General features: G+C 41.4%; 1 protein-coding gene across 1 annotated transcript in view; it reads left to right on the top strand.

Moving 5' to 3' along the window:
* The window catches only part of SEC63 (SEC63 protein translocation regulator), a 102,496-nt gene that overhangs the window by 67,342 nt on the left and 17,476 nt on the right, over window positions 1-17,678 (top strand). The window contains exons 10-14 of the mRNA XM_048844865.2: window positions 425-557; window positions 2,549-2,641; window positions 4,280-4,434; window positions 5,082-5,229; window positions 11,440-11,522. Of these exons, the coding sequence (XP_048700822.1) occupies window positions 425-557; window positions 2,549-2,641; window positions 4,280-4,434; window positions 5,082-5,229; window positions 11,440-11,522 (612 nt within the window). The remainder of the gene's footprint in view (window positions 1-424; window positions 558-2,548; window positions 2,642-4,279; window positions 4,435-5,081; window positions 5,230-11,439; window positions 11,523-17,678) is intronic.

The following is a 17,678-nucleotide window of genomic DNA, read 5'->3' as shown; positions in this document are numbered from 1 at the left end:
TTTACAGAAAGTTTAATATTAAAACCTTATAAAAGTAGCTGATTGGAATAAACCCTAGCAACAAAACTTATCACTCAACATTAGTCAACAAAATTAAAAATAAATTCAAGCTTATGATCAGTTTTGTCATCCCAGTTTCTTCTTTGCTAATGTAAAAACAAATATTCTCATTCTTGGAAACGAGGCATTTAAGGTATAGTTTGGTTTTGGAACTGGGCTATAAATCAAATAGCTGCTCTTCTGCAATCTTCATCTTGACATAGAACAGTTTCTTAAGTTTATCAAGATGAAACCTATTTGAAATATTAAGTTTAAATTTTTATATAAGGTCTGTATATTGATACAAGCTGTTTTCCTTGTGCTATGTTTATCATTTTGGTACTAAAATAGCCATTTGTATTTGTAATTGTTCTGTTTCCTGTAGCTAATCAGAGAACTTGGTAGCATTAATTTAAAGAAGAATGAGCCTCCGCTTACCTGCCCTTACAGCTTGAAGGCTAGAGTTCTCTTACTGGCTCATCTTGCCAGGATGAAAATTCCTGAGACGCTTGAAGAAGGTAATTATGATTCTCCTCTTAGAAAGGCTCTTTAGGAATAAAGACATCACATGTTGCATTGTTCGTAAATTTACTTGTTTTAGTCCAATTAGACAGTTTTTGCACATTGTCAGTTTCAGGGTTAACTGCACCTTTGACCCCCCACCCCCTTCTTGGTCCCTCTTGAGGCATCTGTTTTAATGTTTTAGGCTTTCCAGCTGTCACGTCTCTTCAGGTGGAGAGCTGCATCTCTCTCCCGTCTGACTGGGAGCTGCACAGCCACCTGCCTTGCACTGTGATATCCCCAGCAAGCCAGTCTGCTCATGCTTTGCTTTCTCTTTGAGGGCTATCAATGTTGTATTGCTAGCAGTTAAACATTCACACTGCTTTTTCTAAGCAGGCACCTTTATTCTTAAGGTAAAAGCATTATAGAGAAAACATACAAAAAACACTAAAAGTTCCTATATGCATGCTAAAAGTTTACCAGAGGCCACCCACCATGGCCCTACTAGGCCGAAGTCCTTCCAATCCTTCCACAAGGGTAGAAGGCCTTGGACAGAAGGGCCTGTCCGTTTGCTGGATAAGAAAGAAGGCCCTGAGTCAGTTTAAACCCAGCTTTTTTTATATCAAAAATCCATTTAGTTTTTTGGTCTCTGGAAAGCCTAGTTTGAACCAGTTTATGCAACGCTCCCCATAGGGTGGTATCTTATTATTGAGATTTACAACCTAAGTGTTTTACCTTAATCACTCTTCACTGTTTTTATCTCTTGGTGGAGCTGTGGCAACCCTCCCCACCCCTGAGTTGCATACAATATCTGCCCACAGAAATGTAAACTTACAATATGGTCCCCAAAAGGTATTTTATGGGGTGGCAGTATGTGTCACACACAGTAATCTATATGCTATGTGATAACTGTTTCAAAATAAACCATGTCTACTTCAACTTGACTATTCATCTCCCAGTGTTCTTTCTGAAGCCTCATTCTTCCAAGGCTGAAGAAATATTTCATACCTTGGATATTCAGACGCTTCTGGCATTTTTACCTGGACCACATAGTCTTTGAGTGTGTGTCCACACGATGATAAAAAGACCTCTGGCTGGCCCAGGTCAGCTGACTTGGGCTTGCAAGGCTCAGGCTGACAGGCTATAAAGTTGTAGCATAGCTGTTCAGGGTTGGGCTGGAACCCAGGCTCTGAGACCTTCCTCCGTTGTGGGGTCTTAGAGCCCCAGCTCCAGCCCAACCCTGAACCGCTACGCTGCACATTTTTAGCCCCACAGCTGGAGCCCTGTGAGCCCAAGTCAACTGACCTAGGCTCTGAGGCTCGGTTCTGTGGGGTTTTATCAGTGTAAACGTACCCTCAGATTTCCCCTAGACTTTCTGTAGCCTATGCTGACAGTTACTATATGTGTAACTAAACATCTTTTTTAAATAGTCTGACTAAAAATCCCTTTCCCTCTCAGTTGCTCCATTTTCAGTCTTCTGATTCTTGTGATGTCATAATTTCTCTAGTTCTCAATAGTTTCTTCCAACTTGATGATGATTTAATTTCTGTTGTAAAGTACAAGTAGAAAAAACTTTGATTAAAAACCTTTCAGGCCTTGACGTGAAAGAGTCAAAAAGAGCATAAGCCTATTTTTTTTCCTTAATAGGGAACGTTTAAGAGTAATTTTTTTTAAAAGTTCTTTTAAAATTACATTCTAAATGTTGTTGTTGTCTGACTTTTATTGAAATGTGTAACCTTTGTGAGACTTCTTATGTAAATACTTCTGAATTGTTGGAAGGCGATGGGAGTTGAGTGTGACCAGCATCTGGCAGATTCAGCCCCATTATGGTTTAAAATACATATATGTTAAACAATAGCATGGAGAGAAGAGAAGAAAAAGAAATAGGGGGTGTGACTGAGTAGGTGACTTTATAAATAACAGTGGACAGAGGTGGGGTGCACACAGTTAGAGAAAACAGTGAGTAAGCAGAGAATCTGAGGGTTTTATCAAATCATTCGTCTTGCAGATCAGCAATTTATCCTGAAAAAGTGTCCTGCTTTACTTCAAGAAATGATAAACGTAATCTGCCAGTTAATAATAATGGCGCGTAGCCGTGAAGGTAAGGAAGAAATCTTAATATTTTGTATTTGAACTAGAAAATCTCACTCTTTATTGGACCTGTCCTTAAAGGAGTTGCTGAGCTTATGGGAAAACATTGCTATTGTACAGTTAGATATTTCACTGTTCCCGACCAATGGGAGCTGCAGGAAGCAGGTGGCCGGCATGTCCCTGCGGCCTGTAGCTTCCCACAGCTCCCATTGGCTGGGAACCACAGCTACTGGGAGCTGCGGGCAGCTGTGCCTGTGGATGGTCAGCATAGACAAATGGTCTTTTGGCCTGTCAGCAGATTACTCTGACGGACCTCTGCCTTATGTTCTCTTTCTGAAGAGTTATACCTTCCATACTTCCCTATTTGCACTGTAAGGGTGTGTCTACAGTTGGAGCTAGGAAGCAGACATAATTGCATTATCTCCTATTGAGCTAGCATGTGGTAATACGGGCAGCGGTGAGTGGCAGCCCAGGCTAGCCACCCTTAGTACATACCAGTGGGGTCCAGGTAGTTATATATTTGGGCGACATGCTTGAGCCACCATCCGTGCTACCCTGGCTGCACTGCAGAGCTACATCTATGTGAGCTGGGAATCACACCTAGCTCCAAGTGTAAGTGTACCAAAGCGCTGAATACCCTCCCTTTCTGTGTTAGAACCCTCCCCTACACTGTCTTGTGACTTTATTCCTTGATGACCCCATATCTCCAATGCACTGTGACATTGCCATTCAATAGTAGAATTACAGATCTTCGGAAAATAACAAGTCCTGAGATGCACCCTCAATATCTGATCTCACCCCTTTGGTGACTCTAAGGTCTAGTCAGCATTTCAGTTAGAAGTGCTCTGTCCTCTCCTTCTAATATAAGTATTAAAAATACTCTGCAAGAGAAGAATCATATATAAGTATTTGTAACATTACAAGCATTTTCTTTTTTTATTTGTGGCTTAAAAAACACTGGTAAAGCATAACGAGTTCCTTTGTGCACCTCCACCCAACTATGGTTAGGGCCCTTATTAAGCTTCACAAGGTATGTGTATATAGAGTTGTTGTATATTTATAAGCATATTTTTCCAGGTTGTTTTTAAAAGAATAGCAATAACCTCCCCAAATTAATGTTTCAGTTAATTATTTTTAAAATGCTACCCTCTCTCTGGAGGGATTATGCAAAAATATTCTAAAGCAAACTAGTTTCTGTTATCACAGAAATTTGTAATCCTGCTGCTTAATCCTTTTATTAAATATTCAAACTGAAAACTGTTTGATTGTAATCAGTAGGCAGGCTACCCCACCTCTCTCCTTGATGTCTTGACCAACCTGTAATGGTTAGGAAAGAAATCATCCTCTCACACAGCCCTTTGACTAGTTTGGCACAACCTGAAGAAAGAAAATTAACAGGCACTAAATTGTTTGCTAAACTATACTGTAATAAGTTTTATAGCAAGATGGCCATCAATAGTAGGCTCAAATGGTAACTATGTGAAAATGGTGACATTTTCTTTATACTGTAAAGTACATCTTTCCTTATGAACTTTTAAAGTTGCTAGGCTGATCAAAATATTTTGATCAAACATGTAGTGTATTATACATGTCCAGAGTATACTGGGAAAACGTAAAAAATCATCTTGTAAAATTCATTCTCCCCAAGAAAGGGAGTTCCGTGCTCCATCATTGGGATCTTTGGAAAACTGTATGAAGCTTTCCCAGATGGCTGTCCAAGGGCTTCAGCAGTTCAAGTCTCCCCTTCTGCAGCTCCCTCACATTGAAGAGGACAATCTTAGGCGAGTTTCCAATCATAAAAAGGTATAAAGCTACAGATGAGACTCAGTCATTTTTATCTTTCCATTATCTCCTTTAACCTACCTCTGTCTCTCACTAAGCAAGCTTATTAATAGTTCACAGAATAAAAAGCATTTGCTCAGGAATGCAATACCTCATGAGTCCTTGTGCTTTATGTTCCTTAAACTGTATCACTGTTTGCTTTATAAATAAAAAGGAGTGACTATTCACCACAGGTAATAGGAGTTATGATCTGTGGTATGGTTAAGCATGGGATAGGTATACTGGACAAAACACATCATCTTGCTTACTTTATTGGAGGGCACAGTCTGATCTTACTAAAGTGTAATCTACAGTTTTTTGTGAGAGTATAGCTGAAATACCAGACCTATGTTGAGTTGATTGCCTAGTTCCTGAACCTATTTCTGAAGAAGGTACGTTTTAGATATGATTATGGAGGAGTATCAGAATAAGAAAATGTAATAGTTAATGGAACACAAATTTAATTTCTACTTTATTTCAAGGTTTGTAATCCTTTTAGTGGGAATGAATCAAATAAACAGTTTGCTTGTGTCAGTACTGCTGGAATACACAAGTGATTACATTAACTAGAGTTTAGTTTTGTGGAATGTTCTTTTGTAGTATTTTTCTTTTTTCTTTTTTTAACCAAGTTCAAAATCAAAAGTATCCAAGACATGGTGAGTTTGAAAGGAACTGATCGCCGCAACTTACTGCACTTCCTTGAAGATGAAAAATATGATGAAGTTATGGCTGTATTAGGTAGTTTTCCACATATCACCATAGATATAAAGCCACAAGGTAAGATGGGAGGTCATTTCATTGCTGTATATGTCATCCCTCTTGACAATTTGATAGTCTGCTGGCAGTAATCAGTGAGGACTCTGAACACCAATTCCTTACATTACTTATGTAACCTGGAAAATGGCAGACTTTCCTGAATGACATGGTCTTGCACTTCAGATTTATAGTTTGAGGAAAACAAAGTACATTAAAGCATCTTGCGTTTTCCAGGCCATCAGCAGTTTCATCTAGAGGGACTGATGTAGCATTTAATTGTTTGATTTAGCATTGTGAGAGCAGTGTATAATAATGGTTAAAGTGGCTCTTTATTTTTAAACCTTTGTATCCTTTGCCTTGTAACATTAAAGAAAAGGGTGGCCAAAGATTTCATACTTGTGCTTCGCCCAAATATCAAACTATCAGTTTTTTATTTGAGACATTAAATTGAGACCCAGGTCATTAAACAGTTGAGGGTATTTTTGTGAGAGGGAAGGTATGTTAACCTTGTGTGATGAGTGTATTCTGCTTGGGATAACCACGTAGTACTTGGCAAAAATTCACTACAGTTTCAATTGTATATGTCACTCTCCTTCGCTTGCTCTCTGAAGTTGTTGTGCTGTTAAATGGTTGCCTTTAGGCTGCCTTTCAGTGGAAGGTGAGCTGATCATTGGTCACCTTCCTCACAGGTAAGCTGAGACTTAATGTTAGTAAAGGTCTGAAATATTTGGTAGTACAAACATATATTTGTAGTTGCATAGAATGGTCTTTCAAAGTTTGTGTTTTCCAAAATCTGACACGTTTTGTTCAGCTAGCCTAGTGTTGGATTTGGCATATACATGGTCCTCGGTAAGGCATATGTATCTGGTGACCTTAAGTTTCAAAATGTAAAAATAAGTAAAAACAATATGCCATGCACTTTCAAATCAGTATCTTACCTTTACCAATGGTTAGTGGACACAGAGTGCTGTTGTTTAGTTGTGTTCATAATTGTCAGAGAGTCCTTGACAAACTTGTACCCCCTCATGTTCTGGCAAGCTACCCCTCCCCTGCGCACATTTTGCATTTGACAAATACAGATATTTAAGAAGTTGTGCCAAGGAGGATTTAACCTTTTTGCTCCTCCCCAGATTGACTGTTTCTACTTCTAATTATAGGTGAAGGACGTGTGAAGAACTTTGAGGAATACTTTTATTTTTCATACCAGAATAAAAATGTAGTAGTTTTCAGTCAGTAGACTGAATATTCAACATTACTGCATTCTAAGATATGAACCCATAAGTCCACTGACCGTATTACAGGTCTTCTGATCAATATTCTAGTCAAACTATTCATTGCTGTTCCTTTATTTTTTCTCCCTCTTTTTGAAAAAAGAAAAGGAGTACTATTGTCACCTTAGAGCCTAACAAATTTATTTGAGCATAAGCTTTCGTGAGCTACAGCTCACTTCATCAGATGCATTCAGTGGAAAATACAGTGGGGAGATTTATATACACAGAGAACATGAAACAATGGGTGTTACCATACACACTGTAATGAGAGTGATCACGTAAGGTGAGCTATTACCAGCAGGAGAGCGGGGTGTGGTGGGGAACCTTTTGTAGTGATAATCAAGGTGGGCCATTTCCAGCAGTTGACAAGAACATCTGAGGAAGAGTGGGGGTTGGGGAAGGGAGGGAATAAACATGGGGAAATAATTTTACTTTGTGTAATGACACATCCACTCCCAGTCTTTATTCAAGCTTAAGTTAATTATATCCAGTTTGCAAATTAATTCCAATTCAGCAGTCTCTCGTTGGAGTCTGTTTTTGAAGTTTTTTTGTTGAAGAATTGCCACTTTTAGGTCTGTAATCGAGTGACCAAAGAGATTGAAGTGTTCTCCGACTGGTTTTTGAATGTTATAATTCTTGACGTCTGATTTGTGTCCATTTATTCTTTTACATAGAGACTGTCCAGTTTGACCAATGTACATGGCCGAGGGGCATTGCTGGCACATGACATATATCACATTGGTAGATGTGCAGGTGAACGAGCCTCTGATAGTGTGGCTGATGAGATTAGGCCCTATGATGGTGTCCCCTAAATAGATATGTGGACACAGTTGGCATCGGGCTTTGTTGCAAGGATAGGTTCCTAGGTTAGTGATTCTGTTGTGTGGTTGCTGGTGAGTATTTGCTTCAGGTTGGTGGGCTGTCTGTAAGCAAGGACTGGCCTGTCTCCCAAGATCTGTGAGAGCTATGTGTTGTCCTTCAGGATAGGTTGTAGATTCTTGATGATGCGTTGGAGAGGTTTTAGTTGGGGGCTGAAGGTGATGGCTAGTGGCGTTCTGTTATTTTCTTTGTTGGGCCTGTCCTGTAGTAGGTGACTTCTGGGTACTCTTCTGGCTCTGTCAATCTGTTTCTTCTCTTCAGCAGGTGGGTATTGTAGTTGTAAGAATGCTTGATAGAGATCTTATAGGTGTTTGTCTGAGGGATTGGAGCAAATGCGGTTGTATCGTAGAGCTTGGCTGTAGACAATGGATCGTGTGGTGGGGTCTAGATGAAAGCTGGAGCCATGTAGGTAGGCATAGCAGTCAGCAGGTTTCCGATATAGGGTGGTGTTTATGTGACCATCGCTTATTAGCACGTAGTGTCCAGGAAGTGGATCTCTTGTGTGGACTGGTCCAGGTTGAGGCTGATGGTGGGATGGAAATTGTTGAAATCATGGTGGAATTCCTCAAGGGCTTCTTTTCCATGGGTCCAGATGATGATGTCATCAATGTAGCGCAAGTAGAGTAGGGGCATTGTGGGATGAGAGCTGAGGAAGCGTTGTTATAAGTCAGCCATAAAAATGTTGGCATACTGTGGGGCCATGCGGGTACCCATAGCAGTGCCGCTGATTTGAAGGTATACATTGTCCCCAAATGTGAAATAGTTATGGGTTGTCAAGGTTCCTCCCCCACTCTGAACTCTAGGGTACAGATGTGGGGACCTGCATGAAAAAACCCCCTAAGCTTATCTTTACCAGCTTAGGTCAAAACTTCCCCAAGGTACAAAATATTACACCCTTTATCCTTGGAATGGCCGCTACCACCACCAAACTAATACTGGTTACTGGGGAAGAGCTGTTTGGACGCGTCTTTCCCCCCAAAATACTTCCCAAAACCTTGCACCCCACTTCCTGGACAAGGTTTGGTAAAAAGCCTCACCAATTTGCCTAGGTGACTACAGACCCAGACCCTTGGATCTTAAGAACAATGAACAATCCTCCCAACACTTGCACCCCCCCTTTCCTGGGAAATGTTGGATAAAAAGCCTCACCAATTTGCATAGGTGACCACAGACCCAAACCCTTGGATCTGAGAACAATGAAAAAGCATTCAGTTTTTACAAGAAGACTTTTAATAAAAAATAGAAGTAAATAGAAATAAAGAAATCCCCCCTGTAAAATCAGGATGTAGATATCTTACAGGGTAATTAGATTCAAAAACATAGAGAACCCCTCTAGGCAAAACCTTAAGTTACAAAAAAGATGCACAGACAGAAATAGTTATTCTATTCAGCACAATGCTTTTCTCAGCCATTTAAAGAAATCATAATCTAACACATACCTAGCTAGATTACTTACTAAAAGTTCTAAGACTCCATTCCTGTTCTGTCTCTGGCAAGAGCAGCACACAGACAGACACAAACCCTTTGTTTGTCTCCCTCCTCCCAGCTTTTGAAAGTATCTTGTCTCCTCATTGGTCATTTTGGTCAGGTGCCAGCGAGGTTACCTTTAGCTTCTTAACCCTTTACAGGTGAGAGGAGCTTTCCCCTGGCCAGGAGGGATTTCAAAGGGGTTTACCCTTCCCTTTATATTTATGACATGGGTGAGGACAAAGTCACAAAGTTCAGCCACCAGGTTTGCCGTGACATTATCAGAGATAGTGTTCCTGACAGCTTGTAGTCCATCTTTGTGTGGAATGTTGGTGTAGAGGGCTTCTGCATCCAGAGTGGCCAGGATGGTGTTTTCAGGAAGATCACCGATGGATTGTAGTTTCCTCAGGAAGTCAGTGATGTCTTGAGGATAGCTGGGAGTGCTGGTAGCATAGGGCCTGAGGAGGGAGTCTACATAGCCAGACAATCCTGCTGTCAGGGTGCCAATGCCTGAGATAATGGGGCGTCCAGGATTTCTAGGTTTATGGATCTTGAGTAGCAGATAGAATACCCCAGGTCGGGGTTCCAGGAGTGTGTCTGTGCGGATTTGTTCTTATGCTTTTTCAGGGAGTTTCTTGAGCAAATGGTGTAGTTTCTTTTGGTAACCCTCGGTGGAGTCAGAGGGTAATGGCTTGTAGAAAGTGGTGTTGGAGAGCTGCCTAGCAGCCTCTTGTTCATATTCTGACCTATTTATGATGACAACAGCACCTCTTTTATCAGCCTTTTTGATTATGATGTCAGATTTGTTTCTGAGGCTGTGGATGGCATTGTGTTCTGCACGGCTGAGGTTATGGGGCAAGTGATGCTGCTTTTCCACAATTTCAGCCCGTGCACGTCAGTGGAAGCACTCTATGTAGAAGTCCAATCTGTTTCGACCTTCAGGAGGAGTCCACCCAGAATTCTTCTTTTTGTAGTCTTGGTAGGAACGTCTCTATGGGTTAGTATGTTGTTCAGAGATGTGTTGGAAATATTCCTTGAGTCGGAGACCTCGAAAATAGGATTCTAGGTCACCACAGAATTGTATCATGTTCGTGGGGGTGGAGGGGCAGAAGGAGAGGCCCCGAGATAGGACCGATTCTTCTGCTGGGCTAAGAGTATAGTTGGATAGATTAACAATATTGCTGGATGGGTTAAGGGAACCACTGTTGTGGCCCCTTGTGGCATGTTGTAGTTTAGATAGTTTAGTGTCCTTTTTCTTTTGTAGAGAAGCAGAGTATGTGTTGTAAATGGCTTGTCTAGTTTTTGTAAAGTCAAGCCATGAGGAAGTTAGTGTGGAAGGCTGTTTTTTTATGAGAGTATCCAGTTTTGAGAGCTCATTCTTAATCTTTCCCTGTTTGCTGTAGAGGATGTTGATCAGGCGGTTCCGCAGTTTCTTTGAGAGCGTGTGGCACAAGCTCTCAGCATAGTCTGTGTGGTAGGTAGATTGTAATGGATTTTTTACCTTCAGTCCTTTTGGTACGATCTCCATCTGTTTGCATTTGGAAAGTCAGAGAACACTTCAATCTCTTTGGTCACTCGATTACAGACCTAAAAGTGGCAATTCTTCAACAAAAAAACTTCAAAAACAGACTCCAACGAGAGACTGCTGAATTGGAATTAATTTGCAAACTGGATACAATTAACTTAGGCTTGAATAAAGACTGGGAGTGGATGTGTCATTACACAAAGTAAAACTATTTCCCCATGTTTGTTCCCTCCCTCCCCCAACCCCCACTTTTCCTCAGACGTTCTTGTCAACTGCTGGAAATGGCCCACCTTGATTATCACTACAAAAGGTTCCCCCCCACACCCTGCTCTCCTGCTGGTAGTAGCTCACCTTATGTGATCACTCTCGTTACAGTGTATATGGTAACACCCATTGTTTCATGTTCTCTATGTATATAAATCTCCCCACTGTATTTTCCACTGAATGCATCCGATGAAGTGAGCTGTAGCTCACGAAAGCTTATGCTCAAATAGATTTGTTAGTCTCTAAGGTGCCACTAGTACTCCTTTTCTTTTTGCGAATACAGACTAACACGCCTGCTACTCTGAAACCTGTCTTTTTGAAAAGGAATTAAGTGCATGACTCTTAATGCACCTTTGAAATTGAGATATTAATCATTGAAAGATCAGGAAAATTATAGTTATGGTTCCCAGAACAACTGTAACTTAGTCCCCTTGCTCATATGTGGTATTTTATAATATGAAAGTTTTATGTTTTAATATACAATGCTACATAGTTATGATTCCCACAGCAGCCATAACTTTGAATACCCTAACTTTCCTACAAGTTAAATCACAACCTCAATGTTTACTTCATGTAGTTTTATGCAGTTTATTGCTCCTCATTCTGTTAATGTGTTCTAGGTAATAGAGACTGTTTAAAGATGCAGATGAAAGTCTTTATTCTTGCAAATATTTTCAGATTATTTTGTGTTACATCTTCTCTGGGAGACTTGTGATTACGCTCACACTTTTATCTGTCACTGAGTAATGCTTAATTTAAAAAATAAATATGAAACTGATTAAGAAACAAAGGTTAACTGGAAGTATCACTTTTCTTTGACCTTAGTTTTGGATGATGAAGACAGCAACAATATTACAGTGGGATCGCTAGTCACTGTTTTGGTAACGTTAACAAGGCAAACAATGGCAGTAAGTAGTCAAAGTATTTACAACTTTGGATGAATTGCAAATGCATTGTGATAACTTAGAATGTTTTGTTAGGAGCTAGTTTCTTGATAATTTTGTGGTAATGGATTGGTTGATCACAGGATGACTATGAGCCGCCAATGTGATATGGCCATGAAAAAAGCTAATGTCGTCTTAGGATGCATCAGGCGAGGTATTTCCAGTAGAGATAAGGAGGTGTTAGTACCGTTATACAAGGCACTGGTGAGACCTCAACTGGAATATTGTGTGCAGTTCTGGTCTCCCATGTTTAAGGAGGATGAATTCAAACTGGAACAGGTACAGAGAAGGGCTACTAGGATGATCCAAGGAAAGGAAAACCCGTCTTATGAAAGGAGAATCAATGAGCTTGGCTTGTTTAGCCTAACTAAAAGAAGGCTGACAGGAGATATGATTGCTATCTATAAATATATGAGAGGGATAAATACTTTGGAGGAAGAAGAATTATTTAAGCTCAGTACCAATGTGGACACAAGAACAAATGGATATAAACTGGCCATCAGGAAGTTTAGACTTGAAATTAGATGAAGGTTTCTAACCATCAGAGGAGTGAAGTTCTGGAACAGCCTTCCTAGGGAAGCAGTGGGGGCAAAAGACCTATCTGGCTTCAAGACAAAGCTTAATAAGTTTATGGAGGAGATATGATGGGATAGCCTAATTTGGGCAATTAATTGATCTACTAGCAGTAGATATGCCCAATGGCCTGTGATGGGATGTTAGATGGGGTGGGATCTGAGTTACTACAGAGAATTCTTTCCAGGGTGTCTGTCTGGTGAGTCTTGCCCACATGCTCAGGGTTTAGCTGATCGCCATATTTGGGGTCGGGAAGGAATTTTCCCCCAGGGCTTCTCGCCTTCCTCTGCATGGGGCACGGGTCACTTGCTGGAAGATTTGCTGCACCTTGAAGTCTTTAAACCACGATTTGAGGACTTCAGTAGCTCAGACATAAGTTAAGGGTTTGTTACAGGAGTTGGTGGGTGAGATTCCATGGCCTGCATAATGCAGGAGGTCAGACTAGACGATCATAATAGTCCCTTCTGACCTTAAAGTCTATGATTCTAAAAACACCATTCTTGAATCAAGCTCTTCCATTGTCAAAATGTTAACGCTCTCTCCCTCAAAACTTTTGTTTCATGTTAGAAATCTCACAGGTCACTCTATTCACTACACTAGTCCATGCCCAAAGGAAATAGCCTGCACCGGAAAGGTTATGGAGTAATTTTACTCCTGATATGTTGACAAATAGCTTTTGCAGTAGTTCATCAAAAATTCCATGGTAATGCCTGTCATCTGAATTAAGTAGTTAGAACACTTAAGTTACTTTAATAGATAAATCAAGTAGCAAAGGTGCATCTTTTAAAAGATAAGTTGAAGTTTATCTTTGTGTATGGTGGTGTTCTTGTCAATTTCATGGTTCCTGAGCCGTGAAATTAACACGAAAGCCAGCTCCCCAGCCTGGCTGTTGCCCGGTCTCTGCTTCAAGCTGGGCTGCCACCCAGGTTCCTGGCTTGGGCTGCCACCTGGGCTCCCCGCTGGCAGCCCTGCTGCCCTCCAGGGTCCCGGCTCCCTGCTGGGAGCACGGCAGCTGACCAGACTTCCAGACGGATCTCCCCATCGTAGGCAAGAAGCCCTGGGCGGCTCCCCCCAAGCTCCTCTTTGGGAGCAGGAAGGAAAGAAGCCTTGCGCCACTTGCTCCCCCCCCCCCCCCCCCATGTCTGGCTGGGAGCACAGAGGCGAGAAGCCCCGAGGGGCTGTCACTCTGCGCCTGGCTGGGAGCGCAGAGACGAGATGTCCTGGAGGACATCCGAGCTCCCGGTGGGGAGCTGCGCAGAGCTGAGAGCCCTGGCTCTTAGTCCCCCACACTGCCCCTCTTTAGTCGGTGGAAGTGCTCCTGGTGAGGCTACGCACCAGTGACCGAAGGAGGATGGTGTGGACATCAGCCACCATGGTGGTTAATGAAGTGGCTGTAAGTCGACCCAACATAAGTCAATTTAAGATTGTAGTGTAGAAATAGCTGTAGGCCATGCCTATGCTATCGCTTTTGTTGGCAAAACTTGCGTTACTCAGGGGTGTGGGAAAAGACCTCCCCATAGTGATATAAGTGTCCCCGTCATAAGTGGTAGTGTGCATAGTGCTATGTTGGCGGAAGAGCTTCTCCCTCTGACGTAGCTACCGCTGCTCATTGGAGGTGCTTTAATTATGTCCACGTGAGAGTTCTCTCCCATTGGCATAGAGTAGCTACACGAACAAGCTGTGCCACTGTAAGGTCTCTAGTGTAGACATAGCCTTAAGAATCCTTAAAGAAACCTCTCTGATCTTTTGTCTAGTACATGTGCAGTGAAGGAGGCAAATAGGATGCCAAATTATACATATAGGGACATAGAAGGAAATAATCTATAACTTGTATAGCTAAATATTATCACCTTATAGAATACCTTAAAGAAGATAAACTGTAGTTGCTGAATGGGTAGCAGTGGTTGATGCTATGTTTCAAAGTCTAAACATCTGGATTGCGTGATGTTTGAAATTTTTTCAGTTTTTTAAAAATATCCTTAACGTTGTTTCCAGGTTTAAACCCTGAGCCCCCTGAAACTAAAGAGATTGTCCACCTGACAAGCCCCAGAGTGTAAACATGCATGACTCCGCCCTTCAGTCAAAATCCAGCATAAATGGAGCTTTGCATTGTGCCTCAAACCTAAAACACCTTGGCATCCTCAGACCAACAGAGGAGCAAACTTTAGAGTCCTCCACTGAATATGCCTTGCTGGTAGCACCTAAATGTTTATATTTTTGAACCGTTGGAATACGTGATCTGATCACAACTGTTTGTTGCAGTGCATGATAAGAGAGCAGTCTCTGATATAGCCAGGACCCAGAACATGTCAAATATTAAAGATTGGTATCAACACCTTCAACTGTACCCAGAAGTGAATTTAAAAGATGCAGCAATATATAAAGGATTGGTTTAATGTGCTGTCTACAACTAACGCCACTAAGCAGTCTGGCTGCTTTATTCTGCATCCCCCAGTTGCTTATGTATACTCCCTCAGTTTCATTTAGGTGTGGTCACCCAGGACTTCTAGTTTAACTTCATTACAGACAATGTGACACAAAAGCAAGGAACACCAGCTTAGCAAATGATTTTTTTAAACCATAATTACTTTAATTCCTGAATTCTTTAAAGAGTACAGATCTTAGAAAACAATCCTGAGATGTTTCGGCCGCAGTCTGATCTCTCACATTCTGAGAGTTGGAAGTTTGTCTGCTTTTCAGACAATGTTAGATAGAGCACTTCCTGTCATCTCATTCCTCTGCATGTCCAGCTTGTCTGTCGAGGTGGCCTGTCCTTCTCCATCCTTCAGTCTCTCCTTTTGCCATGTGACCAAGCTGATAGGCTGCAGATGTAAAGGGCACTTCTGTGTAGAAAATGCATTGTTTTGGGCAATTGGGCTAGCAGTTGAGAAACTATCAAAGTTGATGTCTTCAGATTGCTCTGTAATGTCTTCTACCTGATGGTCTTTCAGTAAGCACCTTTCCTGGGCAGGGCGGTGATCTGCAATACAGTTCAATAGTATTGCCTGGGGCAAGGTTAGATGTCTTCAGGGCACAATAGAAAATAATCTACAGTTTTGTGCACACACATCCCGCTCTTTCACAAGTACAGTATAGCACATATTACAGTAGTCCCATCTAGAATTTTACAAGGCGTGTGTAAAATGTTGATAAAGCAGTAAAAAATAGAGTATGGGGCAGACATCTTCCAAGAATGCAAAATAAGGCATGGAGATGCCAGTCATGGCTCCATAATTAAGATTTAGTTTAGTTTTCGCGTTTAAAGCAGGGATTTTGAACATACTATGTCTGGGCAGCTACAGTACGTAGTGCCTAATATACTATTTATGATATGCAGCAGCACTGCTTTTTGTTAAGGTTGCCTGGTACTTCCCATTATAAGACCCTGTTTTCAGTTGCTTATGACTTTGTGGAACTTTATATGCAGCGTAGTTGTAGCCATGTCGATCCCAGGGTATGGGAAAGACAAGGTGGGTGAGGTCATATCTTTTATTAGATCAACTTCTGTTGGGGAGAGTCAAGCTTTTGAGCCGCACAGCGCTCTTCTTCACACCTGGGAAAGGTACTCCCAACGCCACAGCCAAATGCAAGGTGGAACAGATGGTTCAGCATAAATTAATTGTAATTACCTGTGCAACCTTAATTCAGCTTCATTGTGCGGATTATGGTAGTCATACATTTCATGGTCACGTACTATTTTTTCCCACAGGACTCCTGCCCTATTCAGTGCACAGTGTTCTGGGGATGAATCAACTTTGTGTAGTAAAGGAGGCTACTGTCTGTAAGACACCTGCCTCAGCAGAAGCAGGAAGGTGTGTAGTGAATAAGGCAAGGCTTTGCAGAAAGGGAAGGGAGGGTCTCATGGTTAAGGAACTTGAATGATGCCCTGAAGAATAGGATTCTACCCCTGACTGTGCCATGGAGTTCCTGTGTGATGCTGGGCATGTCACTTAAACCATACTTCTTACAGGGTGGTCATTAATTGTGCTTTCCTCATTTTCTGTCACCCAGCATGATACCTTGGGGCCTGATTAGCAGAAGAGCTGAGTACTCTCAACTCCAATTTAAATTAGTGAGAGCTGTGCTTGACTGTGTTAAGTGCTATACAATGCTATGTAGTCTGAAAACCCAGGTCCTTCATATCTCAACTGGGCACCCAAATTAGTGGATGCTTTTGACCTTAATCTCTCTGTAGCTCAGCCTTTCATCTATAAAATGGGGATAAAACCATACTCTCACTTCATAGGGGTTTTGTCAAGATAAATTAAGTAATGTTTGAAGCGCACATACTGTAATGATGAGCTCCATTGAAAATCCCTTGAGGAAATTAATAATTCTGTCTTTAGAACAGGGTTCAAATTGTGTGTCGTAAATAAAGCCTAGGGCCACACATTGAACAATGAGGATAATACACAATACTGAATAGATGTTCATAAGTCCATTTTGTGCTCTGAATGAGGCGAGGCAGGGGTCCTGTAAAACCCAGTGGTGTGTGATCATGAAACTGAAGGTGGTATCATACACGCTCTTAAGGGGGCTGAATTTAGGTTGTACCGACAGTTTTAATGCTGGCATTTCCTAACTTCTGAGTGCTTGACTGTACAACCTTAATAATGTTTAACATAACTTTGTGTAATTGTATTATGTATGTATGAAATAAAATTGAGGAGATTGAATCTCACTGGTGAATAGTGTTTTGGATAGTTGTATGTTTAGGCAAATACAATATGTACCAGTACAGCGACTTAAATGAATTTGCTATGCACCATAACCTTGGCAATACCAATGCACTGGAATGTAAAATTCAGTCACTTTTACCATGGCTGCTGTGTCCAAAAAAACTCTTGAAGCAGGTTTAATGGTATGTTTAAACTTATCATGGTTGAAAAAGTGAACAGATATCTTTGTCCAAAATTTGAATGTTTGTTGGCAACTCCCAATTTTTTCTTGCAGTCTGTGTGTTCATGATATTGCCAGTAAATCGCATTTGCCCTCTTAATATAGGACAATTTGCTATAGCAAATTATATGTCTGCATTTGTTTTGTGCCAGATAACTAGTATCTTTCTGTGTAAGTAAAAAATGAAGAATACTTTTCCACCTACAGACACTTCTGAGCTTCTAGAGGGAGGCAGATAAAGTGTATTGTTTTACTAATGTAAACATTGATATTTCTGGCTTGATTTGTGCTCCTGGATCCATGAATGACAGGCTAGATATTGAGTTTGTTTCTTAATATTCTTGTAACTGGGGTAGAATTTGCATTTTACTACTACTGCTTGCTTTTGTGATACAGAATTTTCACACTGTACAGCATAAGTACAGTAAAAGCTTTGTAATCTTGCATGTTGGGGGTGTGGGGGATGCTGGTAAGTGAAAAATTCTGGTTAACTAAGAGAGATGGAGTTTGGGTGCAGGGGGGGCTCAGGGCAGGGGGTTGGGGTGTGGGGTGCCATATCCAGGCGGCGCTTACCTCGGGTGGCTCCCCACGAGTGGCGACATCCCTGCTGCTCCTAGGTGGAGGTGCAGCTAGGCGACTCTGCATGCT

The sequence above is a fragment of the Caretta caretta genome, chromosome 3, assembly GCF_965140235.1.
Source record: "Caretta caretta isolate rCarCar2 chromosome 3, rCarCar1.hap1, whole genome shotgun sequence".
In the NCBI taxonomy this organism is placed as follows: domain Eukaryota; kingdom Metazoa; phylum Chordata; order Testudines; family Cheloniidae; genus Caretta; species Caretta caretta.
The sequence above is the reverse complement of the archived record's forward strand: the minus strand, read 5'-3'. Positions and strand labels throughout refer to the sequence as shown.